The sequence below is a fragment of the Leuresthes tenuis genome, unplaced genomic scaffold (genome assembly GCF_036924035.1).
Source record: "Leuresthes tenuis unplaced genomic scaffold, fLeuTen1.0.hap1 SCAF_19, whole genome shotgun sequence".
In the NCBI taxonomy this organism is placed as follows: Eukaryota; Metazoa; Chordata; class Actinopteri; order Atheriniformes; family Atherinopsidae; genus Leuresthes; species Leuresthes tenuis.
The window spans coordinates 13,347,279-13,364,269 of record NW_027325373.1 but is presented as its reverse complement, the minus strand read 5'-3'; the positions used below and the strand labels follow the sequence as shown (position 1 = coordinate 13,364,269).

General features: G+C 39.8%; 1 protein-coding gene across 1 annotated transcript in view; it reads right to left on the bottom strand.

The window, feature by feature from the left end:
• pappaa (pregnancy-associated plasma protein A, pappalysin 1a) overlaps window positions 1-16,991 on the bottom strand; it is a 104,127-nt gene that overhangs the window by 69,167 nt on the left and 17,969 nt on the right. Inside the window, exons 3-7 of the mRNA XM_072372143.1 lie at window positions 15,042-15,187; window positions 14,414-14,707; window positions 13,746-13,938; window positions 13,347-13,468; window positions 2,667-3,168 (exon numbers count right to left, since the gene is read on the bottom strand). Of these exons, the coding sequence (XP_072228244.1) occupies window positions 2,667-3,168; window positions 13,347-13,468; window positions 13,746-13,938; window positions 14,414-14,707; window positions 15,042-15,187 (1,257 nt within the window). The remainder of the gene's footprint in view (window positions 1-2,666; window positions 3,169-13,346; window positions 13,469-13,745; window positions 13,939-14,413; window positions 14,708-15,041; window positions 15,188-16,991) is intronic.

Sequence of the window (16,991 nt, the reverse complement as noted above, 5' to 3'; positions counted from 1 at the left end):
TTTGGAATCTTTATGGATATACTTTAAAAGAGGGAGGAGACCTTAGAGTTGCTACAATCTTCAGTCTCTATTTGCAGTTGTATATGTGACATCATTCATACTCAAGTTGGTAGAGAAATACCACTAACTTTTTTCTGCAGCTGATTCACCCCTTCCTTTCTCACGATTCCTGATATCTTTGCTAACTCAAGCTATTGATTATGATATTACACTTTACATGGAATTTGAAGCTGCTGTATTAACAACTGCTGCCGCTCAAAAGGTAGTGAAGATTTGTAATATACACAATTTGATTGTTTTCTACCATCTTCTGAAGTCTCATTCCGCCAGAGGAACTTGTTTTGAAGGAATACTGATGGGTGTTGATAATGAAGCAAAATGACACTCAGAGTTAGCCCATTGTTGATTTTGCAAACAGCCACAGATTTCATGGTTGTCTCTCCTGAAAGGCATCCACATGGTGCACTCATTTGCACATAAAAACATGACAGAGATGAGTGTGTAATGAATGCAAACAGAAAATATGAAGGAGAAATTAAAAGCTTGCTCAGTATCTCAGATCACTGAGAGGGAAACGCAGTTCTGGAATTGTAAGACACAGTCCCTCCCCCAATCCCGCCATCACAACATTGTGAGGGGAGCATCATTTAAACTATTGTCCATCCCTTTCACATCGACCACTGTTGGACTACACTGACACTATTTCTGGGTACTCAGCTCAAAAATGCATAAAACTGAAAATAGGTCAGAGGATTTTGGTTTGAGAGAAGACAAATGCAGAATACAATCACAACACAGATAGAGTTCGAGTTCAGGGTGCAGCACAAATGATGCTCTGGGAGCTTTCCCGTGTCTCTTTAGCCTGGGAGGTCTCTTGTCATACTTTCTTGACCCCCTTCATCACCCATTTCCACCCACCCCCATCCCTTCCCAAGCCAAGAAATAATTTACCCCCAACTGATACAACCTCCCACCCTGCGTCTCCTCTTCACCCTTCTTACTCTCCACCATAATTAACTCTGTCACCCTGACCTCCCAGCAATTTGCCATTCCAAACAAACCACCACTCATGGATGGACCCAAAGGAGCCAAGATGTCAGCCATTCTTCTTGTTGTTTGGCCCAGCTCAGATGAAGGCCAGTGGCCTGACAGCGAGAGGTCAATCACCTCGGCCCCTCACCCACTCCGTCCAGCCCCACGGTAGCATATTGCAAGAAGAAGCAACTGTCTGTGTGGTCAACAAAAGCTTTTCTGCATCTGGACTCTGCACGTTATATTGGATTTGTGGCTGGCCAAAACATCTGGGTGAATTTACATCACAGAAAATAACATCTTTGAAAAATTTCTGACTAGCTGGACTTATCTTTTTCTTGCTAAAATATTTGTTGAGAAATTACATAGTAGTTCTATGTAGTGGAGCCTGTTTTCATTTCACTTAATCAGTTTGAGTGGTGGCATTATATGAAAACAGACCCCAGATTACACACAAAGCCAGTGCCCCTGGATCAGCATCATAAGATATCAAAGATAATGAGAGTGACGCAAAACAAGTGAAATGTCCTTTTAACTTATTTTCTCACAATTGTTTGTTCTGAGCCTCTTATAATGACTTTTATAAATCTGATTTTGAACTATATGGGCTAAATGGTTTCCATGAAGAAACAAAACACACTTTTTCTGTTGTTGGATGGGTGAAAAAACTTACATTCTACTGAACTTCTCTGACCATTAAACAGAGACAACATCTCACATGGTCTTTTAAGAAAAAATAGACAGACGTTGCCACTGACCACTACCACTGGAATGCAACCACAGCTAGTGAAATGTACCACAGCTGTAAAATTACCTACAGTACATCAATAGCCACTGAAGTGTGCCAAAACCTCCAAATAAATACATCCCTACTGTAGGCGGCCTTCCACAAATACTGCCATTTAACCTGGATGTTGTGCTGTGATACATAATGGAACTTAGATGTCATCACTCCATCTTGCATAACACACATACCCACCCGTTCGCCTCTTATCTACCACTTTCCTTCTCATGTGAAACACACTGTCAGAGAGATAGTGGGATGGTATAACATGCAACAGTGCCATGTATAGCACAATTTCACCAAGTCAGCACATTCCATGAAAGCAAAGCACTAAATTCTCACCACAGTGTGCAGATAATACCTTCAACAAGTCATCTATTTGCCCTTGCTTCATGGAACATGGGAAAAAACAAATGTGGGCAACAACTGACCTGTGACTTAGGAAACAAATGTTGGGCAACAGATTTGAAACAGCAGAAGCAGCAATGGCTTGCAAGTAGTCCAGGGGGTATTGGGAGAGGATATCTGGTACAAGATGAACATATTTTTGTGCATAGTTTCCACAGATAAATAAACACCTTTCCTGAGATGTCTAAAATAAAACTAATTACCTCACGCTAAAGCAGGAAGCTAAATTGTTACTGGTCAGCATTTCATACATTCTGACAGAAAACACTGAAACAGTTGTCTGTTGTGTGCCTTTTACCATTTACAAGTATGAAAATGTTTTATCTTTAAACGTTTATTAATTTTTTTCTCACCTCAGGAATGCAAGGAGGGTTACACTGAATTTCAGCTATGGCCCTGATTCTATCATTGGCAACTGATATTCACCTACCAGGTGACTCACCTGTCTGTATATCGGCGGGTAGGGTCATTCAGCAACAGGCCGTGAGGTGCATGGGTGAAGGCCGGTTGTCGCAACAGGCGGTAGCGTAGTGGTTGACAATGCCTGCAAAGTCTGCAGGTTGGTTTGGATGCCAAGAGAGTTGCGTCAATCTCAAGGTGTTGCTCCATAGTGTAAAACTGCACCCCGTACACCTCTTCTTCTACATCCAGCTTCAGAGTCAGTGGGGTGTCACAGAAAACATTACTGGGGCCCAATGAAATGTTGCCCCCGTTGACAGTCAGTAGCAGAATGTTATGAATAGCAGGCAGCGCTGTTTCCTCTGGACTGAAAAATGTGACCCACACGGTCAAGGAGTCAGGTACCAGCGGGTAGGGGAACTCAAGTTGAAGCATGCAGCCCTGGTCAGGACACTCTGACAGGCCAACAACACCTTGCTCAGTCCCAGCATTGGGGCTCCATGTGTGCACACTTGGCTCACATGCCTGCACCACATCTGGAGGGCCTATGGGATAAGATTACAAAACAGATGTAAACAACATACAGGCTTAAAAAAAAAATCATAGACATTATTTTGGCCAATTCCCACTCCACTATGAGTCATCAGTGTTGACTGACATCAAAGATGTGTGATGATAAGAACAAAGATTCTGCAGCGTAAATCCTTGGATTCATTTGAGGATTATGAATTTTTTTTCTAAAAAAGTAAGGTGGTCTTTTTCAACTAAATCTTAAAGCTCACAGCCTATTTACGAGTGCTGGCAGTTACAGAGCTTGCATCAGTGATGTTTTTGGTGTATCTACAGGTCTTGCGACATCAAGGTTGAGGTGAGACTGAGAGTTCATTGTGAGTCCATCTGTAGAGGAAAGGCAGAGCTGAGGTGTGTACCTTCTGAGAGGGGCCCTGTGCAGGGTTCTCACTTCAGCGCAGTCATTACAACCTCAAACAGTCACACTCCAGCCATATTTGGAGTCCACACACAGCTAACTCGCATTATCCCAAGTGACGTACACTAACATTCATCAAGCACTTTTAGAAGCCAGCAAGCAGCAGACACTATGTTCTCCCTCGATTTCCTTTTGTGCAATTCCAAACTGGCAACCAGCAAAGCCATTTGCTAACCTCATTTCTGGGCACCGTGCAAAATTCCAGTGTTTAATCAAGTGAAGACTGAATATGGTTTCCAAGCCACATTATCTCAACACATTTATTATTGTACTGTAAGTGTGTGTGTGGCCACAGTGGAGGTGAATTAAAGAAAGAGAAGAGAGGGAGAAAAAGGGGAAAGGCTGGAAGAGAATGAACTAAGGTGCTCCAAGAGCTTGGCTTTACTCGGCTCATGTAATCCTGGCTTTCTGGGTACATTTTCATTGAGTTTGCAGGGAAAAGGCGCTGTAGCCACTGAAAATATTTTGTAATGTCAGCTGTTATGATGGGCCTCACTCCAGCTCTGGCGCTGTTGCTAATGTTGTTGGAGATTTAAGAGGAGACAGAGTGTCATCCATTGTGTAACCCAAAGCAAAATAAATTGTATTATAGCCAAGCAAAGATCTATGACTGACAGTTCAATCTGTGCATGTAGGGGATTTCAATGTATTTTAAACCACAATGATTTATGTGTAATATCCACTTCCCTGCTAATAAAGATAGAATCTAGGTTCCCATATCATTGTCAAAAATGCAGGAACCCCACCCCCTCACTCCTGCTGACAGAAAAAAAAGGAAAAATGTAACTGGTTAGTATTACATATTATATTATGTACATTTTTATATATGTGGCAACTCCATCAGACCATTTTAGTTTTGTTTTGTTTGTTTGCTTGTTTTTCACTGTTGTTCTCACAACTGATTGCTTTGGTTTAAGGTAAACCTGCAGCAAACTTTTTAGTAAAGTTCGAGTGTTGGGAAAGAGTCATGGTTTGATGTAAGAAACAGCCTTTCAAAGCACTGGAATAACAGACACAAACACAAAGATTATACAGGTCTGTGGCTCAGGATCCCTGAGATGATATGTATTGTGGTTTCTTTAAATGTAATATTACAAGGTTTCACTCCGGGGACTGGACTGCTTGAGCATCTTGCCATTGTGCTTTCAAAGCTCTTGTTTGATACACAGAACAAACTGCCACAGAATTATGGACAATTAGGTGACCCATAAATCTCCATGCCTGACTAAAACTGACCGCAGGAAGAAATACTATATCTTAATTAGATCTTTCTGGCTACGTATGGGTTAAATAAATAAATGAAAATGTCCCACGATCGTTGATTAAGAAAAATATAGTTAAAAATCATTCAATCACAGCTCGAGATCTATCTTGTTTGAGAATGTATCTAGTTTTAAAATGACCGCAGGTAATGGTTGTGTATGCCAAGCATGATTGTCCAGAAAACTTGATAACTACAACACATTCTCATGTCCAACTTAGCATATGCTGATGTTTGGTCGGGGACCCTTTACATCAGTTTTCAATACAGTGACTGCTGCTTTACTATAATTTTTGGATGAAGAGAACTGCTCTGCATCTTGCCAGGTGTCCTTCTGAGTCTAACTGATGCGCAGGCTGAGCCAAAAAACACTGCCGAAAACGACAGTCTGCATCGCTCTGCTGATATTTTAAACATTGTGAAGTAAATACACTGTACACATGGGGGTAGACTGCGTTTTAAAAACCAACTCAAAGGGCTCCTGAGAAAGCATCAGTATGTGATGAGTTTGGAGTGACAAAAAGGGTAACTATGACCGAACAGATGTAACAAGTGATGTAACCCCGCACTGTTCCCTGGTGGCCTGATGGTTGGAGCAGTATGTGTCAGTTGCTTTGAGGGAGCTCAACTTTTTAAGGTATTCATAAAATCATGAATTACAGTCCAGAAAGTTCAGCCAAGTAAATTTGGAGCTCAAACTTAGATGCTGTATCATATCACAGTGGAATGGATTTAAAAACTCAAGAAGTTCATCATAGCAGCAACTTATCTTCTATGAACTAAATCACTGAACTGCTAAACTGTGTCAATTTTACATTGAAGATGGAAAAAAATATATCTAACAGGAAACATGCACTTGCACGTTTTTTTTTAATGGTAAATGCATTAGTTATACTAATGGGTGGTGTATAATTGCATTTCAGGAAAGGTTGAATTGCAATTTTCTCACAGCCCTTTTCGTCAGCATCAATGAGTTACCACACATCATTTCTCTTTTTCAGCTTCATTTCATTCCAAAAGCCTTTTCCAGTTGTACACTTAGTACCTTAACATACATATAATAGTGAAAGCTGGTTAAAAATACCAACAATTTGCCATTCTGAAGCAAGGACAAAGAATTCTTGGCACATTTTAGGGAAATAAGCTAAAAAATTATAATATCTCGTGAAACAGAAGTCCAGAATAGCTACTGGTCAATGATCAGCATAATCCTTGTGCTCTGGAGAATTATACAGATCCAAAAAAAGTCCAGGGAGCAGGATGAATAAACAGACAGGGATATGTCCGGGCATGCACACTCTTTGCTTTCTAAGAAGTGTCTGGCTCTGGCTCTCACTATCTATGACTCACTGTCACACACTGTTACACACTTCCTCACTTAGACAGCATACATCAACCCCCTCCAACCCTTTAGCTGTGACATACACACAAACACAGGGACGCTTTGCAGACACACTTACGCACTTTATAAAGGCAAGAGACACTACAGCTTGCAAATCAAAGTCACGTCACGTTAACACATCGTGAAACATTGATAACGGAGGGAGGAACTCGACGATCAAGTAAAATTGTGTAGTAGAAATGGTAAATGGTCTACAGTTCTAGGGACTGACAATAATATATTTTGCCTTTTAAATTGACCAATATTTTTTTATTTTAAGACGATATTTACTGAATAAAAACTTCAAAGGGAGTTGAACCCAAAAATAGATAGTTATTGTTCATTAAAGAGAATAAATAATATAATGAAATCAATATTAATCCAACTCCATTGGTGGCAAAGCAATTTATGATATGGCCAATGTACTATCTTTGATTGCAGCAGGAAGGATGGTAAAAGCCTTTCCCTTTGATCACGCTCCATTTCCATGACAACAGTGAAAGACAGTAGTTGATCAATTGAAATCAAGGATGCCATCAAGGTGTCAAGGAAGACTAATAGCATCATTAACACTGCTCACTGAAGTCTTACAATTAAGTCTCACAATTACCTTTACACCAAAGGGTAATTTAAGCAGCAAAAAAAAAAATCAACTTAGAATCAACCATAAACAGCAAAAAGTGATGTGCCCCCAAAAAAAGTAAAAACACAGCAGTAACAGTGCATAACACAGGTGAGTACAGAGCTGTCTGTACCAAGGCCAGAATAAAAGTTTATCTCACATTACAGGTGCTGTCTTCGGGCTTTTTTTTTTGCTGTATAACTCCTTTATAGCTGTCTTTTGAAACCACCTTTTGTTTTTGTATGCCACTTTTTGTCACTCTCTGTGAATGTTGCTGTTTTGCCTATAACTAAACATCAGCAACTGTCTGAAGGGAATTGCATCAATTCTATTTATGGTATTTATGCCTGTGACTGGAGCAGAAATCATCGTAAGCCGTGTGGCTCACGTCAGAGTGTGCATCCACGGGGTGGCCCTTAATTTTGCATTACATGTTCACTATCGACAAGAACGCCATTTAATGCCATGAGAGAGAGCTGTGCTCACTTCATCGAATCACCAGTTAAAAACTACCTAGTTATGTTAAAGATTCACAGAAAGTACAAATGCCACTCATTAACATGCTCGTTATTAAGCGCATGCACAACAATGCCCTCTTGTAAGGGCAATACTTTAGAGTACGCCATTATGAGTAAGACTCAAGGGTGCGTAAAACAATCAAACCATCTTTATGACAGTTTTATTTTGAGGATTTCTGTCGTGTTTACATTTGAAAAACAGAGCTGCTCAAAATGTGGGACATCCTCTCAATTACAGGAATGAGATAAAGGGGATACAAAAGCTGTACAGTCCCACACAAAGAAGGACACCTGGTCACCCTATATCCTGGATCCTTTTACTTCTATCCATGCGCACTGCTGTTTCCAATCAATCCAGGATCCTCCCTTGTTAATGCTGCTAACCACATGTCATTTTCTTAATTATCTTGGTTGTTTTCGACCCCTCCCAATATCTCTTACCCCCCTCCAGGAGTACTTATCCTTGTGAGTTTTTGCTCTTTCGCATTGTTTTTCTCAATCCAGAAATATTTCACCCAGACATCGACTTCCAAAGATTTACGAGAAGTATGTTGGTTCATTCTGGCCACATAAGTGTTTCCCAGTCAAGTCACGTGAAGAGAGAGCTCACAATCCTAAACAGGTGCCATGTTTGAATAAATGCCAGTAAATATAAGTAAACACACATTCAAAAATTAAATTCTTAACATCCTCAACTTTTAACAAAGGGACATGTCAATAGTTTATATTCCATTAAATGAATTGGCAGAATCTGTGTCCGTGGTTCGCCAGCCAGAACGTCAGTGAGTAACACATATGCACACTCGCAGCAGGACAGCAGCTGTGGTATCCAGTTCGAAGCTGGCTCAAGCAGAGCTAATAGAGAAAGGGGAGTTGCCTTAAACAGGAACCCATTCCAAGAGGGAAAACAGAGTGCACTTTTTACACACACAACATATTAGACAAGTCCAGACTTGCCTCTGATATACACATTATAGCCTTAATAGCCAATGTAAGGCAGGGTTCTGTCATTTTCAAACCTATATATTAGTTTTTAATTTTTTATTTTCATTTTTATTGACATTTCATTAGGTGACATCCTACAGATGGTGTGCACACAACAACAAACGACTTCCTTTCAGTGTAACAGTGAGTTATTTGCAGACATGATGGATCAAGTTATTATGATAGACTCATTACTACTACATGCTTCTTGTTTGGGGAAGTCTGAAGCCTGCCTATATCTGAAATATACATAGCAAGTCCCTGAGAAAAAAAAAAAGCATCTTGGTCAGTAATCTTAGTTTCAAATTTTGATTTTAAATACAAAGCTTGATATTCTATAAAATAGGCCAATAATGAAATCCATGCTTCCATCCATTTTCTATACCCGCTTAATCCATTTAAGTGCACACCCTGGACGGGTCGCCAGTCCATCACAGGGCCACAGAGACACAAACGAAACACACAACAATGCACGTTCACACTCACTTTTAGGGACAATGTAGAGTCACCAATTAACCTAACAGGCATATTTTTGGACGGTGGGAGGAAGGAGGACCCGGACAGAGCCCACGCATACACAGGCAGAACATGCAAACTCCACACAGAAAGGCCCCAGCCGCGATTTGAACCTGGAACCTTCTTCCTGTGAGGAGACGGCACTAACCACCACACCATTGTGCAGCCCCAAACGCACTCTCTATTTGAACTTTTCATGTGTCATTTTGTGACATGTTAAAATGAATGCATATGATTTTAATCTGAATAGAAAATCTAAATTTCCACAATTATCTTTTCAATTTAAGAAATAATTATGATATATCTTCACATTTTGTTAAACTGAATTAAACATTTGTCAGAGCCACATAGTATTAATCTCTCACAATGAATGTGGATAGGAGAGTTTCTATTCATTTCAATTCCAAAGTGATTTTGATATGTTACAGGAAATGTTATAGATGGTAACAGATTTGTATTCATGTATAATGTTTACTGATTGCAGCTGTTTACTGATTGCACGTCAACATCTCCAGACCATCATTTATCTGTGGAGATAAGAGAGTTATTTAATTTAGGCCCACTGCTCTAATTCTTTGTCATCTGTGACACTTTATCAATACATTTTGGTAAGTTCTTTCTTGCAAGACCTTACTCATGCATAGGATTAGAGTAGTTCAGAAGCTGCAGACATTTTTAATTTGATTATGTCATTTCAGGCATGTTTGCTACATTGTAGCTATGACGTGGAAGAGGCTCAGTAATCTATATCACAATGCCCCATTATAAACATCAGAAAATGCAGAATAAGAAACCTATGGCAGCAAACATCATTACTCACAGTGTATAGCGCATTTGTTTTTGTGTAGGAGCAAAGTAAGTGGATATGTACTGTGTACACTCAGGTGCTAACACTGTTAGTGTAGTTTGCTTATGTATGCGCATTTCATTTATGCCAGATGGTGTTTGTGTGAATGTGTGCATTCCTGTGATTACGCAGTGGTATTGGAGTATCAGCTCACAGTTGTCTAGCTGAGCTTAACTCAACCTTATAATGACTTGCTGGAGAGGTGGCGCATGGGCAAAAGGAGCACATATCAAATGTTGGTGTGGGTCTGGAAATTTTTTGCATAATTAAGTCACACCAGCAGCTTGTGAACAGGCAGAACAGGCAACTGCTTTGGGACCCAGGCTGTTAGAAAGTCCCTGAGGGCCTAACCTCCTCCCCTTTAAACAACAAATGTGTTTTGGCAATTTGCAAAGACAGCAAAAAAGAAAATACCAGCAATTTCTTTAGAATGCCTACAACATTCAGAGATAGCCACCGTGTTGTCACTCATTGCTCTCTATTTTGAAGCCTTAACTTATGCATTTGGACTGACTGACTGAACAGAAATATCTGTACTTGAAGCTAAATATCTTCCTATTTTCAAAAAAACAACAGCAACCACTAATAAATCCACTGATGCACCTTTCAGGTATAATGCAACTTGCACTGCACTCACAACTGGGTTTGGTGAAGTGTTCAGGGAAGTTGATCGGTAGGAAAACAAGCAGTTTTAACAACTTCCAGCAGACCTTTTTACACTGTAACACATCTTACTTAACTATATGCCCATGAGCCTCACATTTGAGTGTCATTCCTTCTTTTTATCTCAGTATCTCTGTCGTTTGTGGTGGTTCTGTCTCCAACTGTTGGTGGAGTTTGGACAGAAAGATACTTTGGATTTTTATACATGATGACTACGTGGGAGGGGTGTAAGGATTAACCTTTACAAATTAGAATGTAATTATTAAAGATAGAATTACATCTGCAGATCCCTGGATTGAATAAAATGTGCCATTAACTAGTCGATGGCGTGATTCTACATCTAAAAGTTGGTTGATTAAGGCTTTGATGCAGATCTTACTATGATATTTCCACATCAGCATCAGGATTAAAATCTAAATATGGGTTCACAAAATTGTTATGCCTGTGCATGCCATCTGTGTGCCAAGTTAACAGTCTACTCAGCGTAGCCAAATATTTGAGGGTGAATTCCTGGATGCTACTTGTTGAAATATGTTCATTTTGGAATTTCTAGCCTGTAACACAACGCATTGGGCAATGTATATTTAATGGTGCCATTTCCACGTTAGTCTGAAATCTGTGGTTTCATCTGTGAGACAGAGATAACAATGATAAGGTTGATACTTACAACTTTACTGGCAGAGCCAAGCAAATCTAACATGACAGAACAAGACAGCTAATCAATTATTACTCACCTATACCAACAACAAAGCTAACTATGCATCTGTCTGTCAATCTGTTTTTTTCTCTGAGCTCTCTTCAGCAGTAAAAATCAATCTGATGTTAATTCTCATTCTATTTCTTGCTCTTACATTTTATCTTTTCTCATTTCTCTGTCTTGGATCTCATTGCTTCATCTAAGAATGAGTTGTTTTTCCTGGTTGCTGTTGTTTCAACATTATTTGTAATGGTGCCTGTGTCTTTGAAATACAGTATCTTGGCTCTTCAGGGCAGATTCAGGCTCGGGAATGTGCCTTGCGAAAGATGATGTACATAGAAACAAGTCAGAAGGACAAAATTTTAAGGTTAAAAATTCCTCTACTGTTGGTTTAAGGCAGGGATGTCCAAAGTCGGTCCTCGAGGGCCGCTGCAGGTTTTAGATGTTTCCCTGTTTAGATGTTTTAGATGTTTCCCTGCTTCAACACACCTGATTCAGATGAAATTGATCAAAAGATTGTTAAGTTCTGAACAAGCCTGCTAATGATGCTTTGATCTGAATCAGGTGTGCTGAAGCAGGGAAACATCTAAAACCTGCAGGACAGAGGCCCTCGAGGACCGGATGTGGACATCCCTGCTTAAACGTCATTTCATTTTTTCATTTAAGGAATTCTCCACACATTCTCTGTCGGGAGCAGGTCAGAACTGCAGGCGGGCTGGTCCATACCAGTACCATCTTCTGGTTTTGTATTGTCTTGTTGTAAAATGCAAATATGTCCGTGAAAGAGATGTCACCTTGAAGGCAGCAAGTCCTTTTTTTCATTAACACTGCCATCAAAAAACTATAAAATATCATTACCAAGAGTACTGATATAATGTCATGCCATCACAGACCCTGGTTTTCAAACTAATTGCAAAAAAAGTCTAGACTGCCCTTTTCATCTCTGATCGGGAACATATGGAGTCAATTTCTTCCAACGACGATCTGGAATACTGATTTGTCTGAACTTGGTGGAACATCTGTCTAGAATATGCAATAGTGCATAGGAGGCAGGATATGATGCAAAAGTAGGTTGTGGAAATAGTTGTTTTTTATATTTCTCATACATCACTCTGACAATGGCAGATTAGGCTCTTTGCAAACTTTTTTGTGTTGATATAAATTCTACATGTTCATGGACATACACATACATAGATATTTATATATATATATATATGAGCAAGTAAAAAAAAAAAGGATGAAGCAACAACTCTTACCAGCATGTTTGCATACTCAATGTAAATGTTCCCGGCGATTAACAGCTACATTCACACAATGATCCTCCAGAGATATTACTCGAGAGCTGTCTGGTAAAGAAGCTGGGAAATTTGCATTCTTATATGCCACCCCTCCCGAGAACATCTTTAGAAAATTTCAGGACAGTTCTCCATGAGTTGAAACCATCTTAGATTAAAGCCTGAACACATCTACACATAGAAAAACATGTGATAATTTTCTAAACGCATCTCTTCAGAGCACGGTGTTTGTAAAATTGAAGAGATATCAATTTGAAACTTTATGAAATATAGCTGTATGCATACATAGCTTTAAATATATGCCGACATATCCTGAAAACAAGCAAATATGGTATAACTTAAAATCTGATGCCCTGTGAATGCCCCTTTGTTGTTGCTCTAGACTGTTTGTTTTTTTTTCGAAAATGTAACTGATTTCTGTGTTTACAGCATTCAGATACCCCTAAAATACATTTAGCAAAAATGGGGAATTACAGCAAAGGAATGATCTTTAGGCTTGGTTATGGGCCTGAGTTCTCATGTGGGAATTGTGGTACCATACACCACCATCCATTGGGAAACGACCTCCGTGATACTTTCCTGTTGTCCCACGGCCCAAGTGTCATGAAACCAGTGAGTCATTTGCATGTTTTGGGCTTGAGTCAGTCACCAAAATTTGTGCATGAAGTACTGACTAAGAAACGCAACCCCAAGATAGACCTCAAGTCCTGAAATCTTTCTGTAAACTGTGAACTGAAGTGGGCATTGATCTCCTTTCATATAACATTTGCTTTTAGTGAAAAAAGCTTATTGTGATAATAAAAAAAGGAAAGGGACTTATCTGTAGTTCACTGGCAATGTATAGTCGATGCATGTTCCTAAGCTGTGTCCATGTGCAAATCAGCTACCACTCAGTATGCAATGGCATGAAAAATGACATAAAGCAGTGCAGTAGAAAGTGTTGAACTGTACCTTCAGCCTCTCGTGGGGACCAGTGTCCAGAAGGGTCGCATGGTCGTGGAGATGAGGAGTTGAAGGCATACTGCAGCAGAACTCCCCCCTCAGTACATTTATCACACACTGATCCCACTTCTCTAGGAAACCAACAGGCAGGAACAGCAACCAACTTAGATACAGACCAAATACACATAACTTTCGATGTTTATACAGATATAGTAATGACAGCAGGGATGTGACACATAACAAGAGTTTTCCAATGTTATTTTTGGATATTTTAGTAAAAGATCAATAATTATTGAAAATAAAATGATGGCCCCATTATATCAAATTGAATCAGCATTAAATTCCTATCAGCTCCTTGCCTTATACATCAGCATCTGTTTGGCAACCATCTACAGTAGTTCATTTCACCTGTCGTAAAAGTGTCCCGATATTGGTGGAAACCATTCCAGGGTGATGGAGTTATGATGCTGCTCAACTACTTGGGGTGCCATAGGCACTGGAGGAGGTTTGGAGGCGGGTTGCCATGTCTGGTAGATCAGATCCAGGTAACAGTGCATCCTCGCCACCTGGTTCAGTGTGAAAGAGTCTGTACAAGCATCATCTGCAAATGAGAGACTTAGTCAGTGAGTGTCAGAATAGAATTTTGATCAGTTGAAAAAAAACCTGTTTCCGTCAAAAAAATAAAAACTGGTGCAGTGTCTTACAACTAACTGGGTTTATTGGTGAGTATGGTTAAACTTCTTTGGAAACATGTATGAAAGCAGAGGGAATATAAAATCATTGCACAGGTCACAAGAATAAAATAAGCCTTAAATCTTTTCTTCGTCTTCATTTATTCATTTCCATTAAAGTAAGACCAAAAAAAATGACTGGCGTAAATCGAGAGACATAAAAGGATGTGCCTCCCGCTGTGTTTTTCCAGTGGTTTTTCCCAGCAAAATTCCAATCGCCTCGCATGCACATAGACTCAACAAATTCTTCTGCGATGATCTTTGTGTCAGTTTTTGCACATGACAGGCATAGCCGTAAATTTTTTTCAGGTAAGTAGTAAAAGCCACGTGGAAGCCCCAACTCACCTGCATAACTCATGTAGTTGTTAAACGGCGTGTGTGTGAAATGCTGACAGCCACAGGTTTCATTGCCCGGGTCGGGATCATTGCAGCCCTTGTATTTCGGGGTAGGGTTGGTGTCTGCGCACAAATCTCCAGTTTCCATTGAGGGCTCAGTCTCTAAACATGCATCATTACATGATTCAATTTCTGATATGCCTCGAAACACATGGTATAAGCCGAGGCTGTGCCCGATCTCATGGACCATCGTGTCCGTGTGACCAAATGTTCCGTAGAAGGATGGATTCAGCACAATTCCACCTGAAAAAGTACAGATAACACAGTCATACAAATACATGATGGAAGCAACGAAGCACAAAACACTACTGCCCATTCTTAATGTAGTGAAAAATAGTTGTGAGACTTGAGTAAGACTCAGACGATGCATTATTCATGGGCTTCCTTAACTTCATTATCACCTTCTCTGTCAGAGCTAAGATGAAGACAGACACTGCTTGAGGCTTGAGCTGTAAGTACTTAAACTCAACAATCGGAGGTGCTAAAGAGGGATTTGTGCATGTATTTACCATGTGTGCAAGGGAGTGTGCATGCATGAATGAATGAATGCGTGTCTGTGTTTTTATTTCTCCTCTACCCAAATGTGTGAGGGCCTCTTTGTCCCAGGGCCAAGTGGCAAACCCCGCCACATCTTCATCAGAAGAATTGGCAAAGAAGACATTCAGGTGAGTTGAACTGTCCAAATGTAGAATCTCTTTCAGCTCTTTCACGCCCAAATAGGCTCTGGGAAATTAAAAAGAAAAACGGAGCAAGAAAAACAGAGGATTTCACAGTTATTAGTGCAATAATGGAAATGAACTTGTCCTTGTGAATGTAGATTTCAACAAGGCAAAGCTTTGAAAGTAACAAAACAATAGTCCTTGCCAGAATGAGCATATAAAGTGTTATCTTTCAGGAAACAAAATAATGCAGAATTAGTTCCCTATTGAAATTCAAATATCTCTTTAAATAATACTAACAATTCCAGCAGCCCTAAAGCCTTCAGAATGTATGACCCAGAGATGTTGAAACCAGTTGTCTTTTAACAAGTATGTCCAAACCAATAAAGGCTTTTAATAAAAAGTATCTCCTCACTGGTGTCTGAAGATGGTTTTCCTCTCTGTGACCAGAATGAAAGTTGACTCCACAATAAACAGTCCAGTTATTTGACAATGCTGTTAGTCTCTGTTTGCAGGGATTCTAAATGGCAATACTACACCCGATGACTGTTAAAATGCATAACCCATGATAAGGTGTACTTCACATACACTAACCATGTACTTAGTTACATCTAATCCTAACCATGTACATTAAACCCACTTCTAGCCATGCAATTTAGACTCCTAACACCCTTCTCACTGTTGGGTGAGAGCAAAGTAAAAAGAGTAGAAATCTCTCAAATGTAAGTCAACGGATTAATGCCGCCTGGCGAAACCATAATTGCCACTAATAAGTGTTTTTTATCCATCTCAACATTGTCAACTGCTGTTGTGATCATCATCACCTAACGGCAAAAGTCGGGACGTCAATACAGAAGGAATCTTACCACTTTTTTCCTTTACTGCAACACGTAGCACTGTAGACCAAAGTAGATATTTCATGTTCTGTCATGAGATCAAGTTGCCTTTTAACCCACAGTACAGTTATCATGCAACTGGAGTGTGGTTATGACTGGAGTTACGTGAGGTTATGGAACTTTCATAACAATTCATTAAATTAAGTGTTTAATACATGGACTGCACGGTGGTGTGGTGGTTAGTACCATTGCCTCACAGCAAGACGGTTTCAGGTTCAATCCCCACCTAGGGCCTCTCTGTGTGAAGTTTGCATGTTCTCTCCAGGTACTCTGGTTAATTGGTGTCTCTTAGAAGTGGTTGTTTGTCTCTGTGTGGCCCTATGATGGCAACCTGTCCAGGATGTACCCCACCTCTTATCAATTTTAGATTGATCAATAAAGTCACCTGGTCTGAGCTATGACACCAACACCGAAATGTGTTAAAGTGCAATATTCCGAAACTGTTGCTCGTCACTGTCTTGGATTCTGTCAGATTTGCTTTGACACATATTGCCTGTTTGAACTTAATTAATTAATTAATTAATTAAATGTGAAGATTTCACACTTCGCATTCATTCCCAGTGTTCACTTTCATTCCCTCTTTGGTTAAGTTTATGTACTTTAACCATTTGGTTAGGTTTGGTTCTCAAAAAGACTATGTTGGTTATGTTTGGGCAATAGAAAGTACCTTTTTTGGCTTTGAATTGGTTGATCAGTGGGATGGTGGAATCGCTTTAAAATGGATCCCACAATGTCAGCCTATGGCATGCTTGAAATCTCAGTTTCTTTAGCTTTCTGGCGTGACCACTTCGTCCTCAAATGACACAAAAAACGAACCAACAGTAGCATACGATTTTAAAAGTTGCATTCAACTCTTTTTTGGAGAAATAGCCAATTCCTACCAGATTGTAACTATTTTTTAAGGAAGTAACACATGATACTGTGCTGTCATGGAAACAAATGCATTTTATGCCTCAATGTCAAGAATTGGAA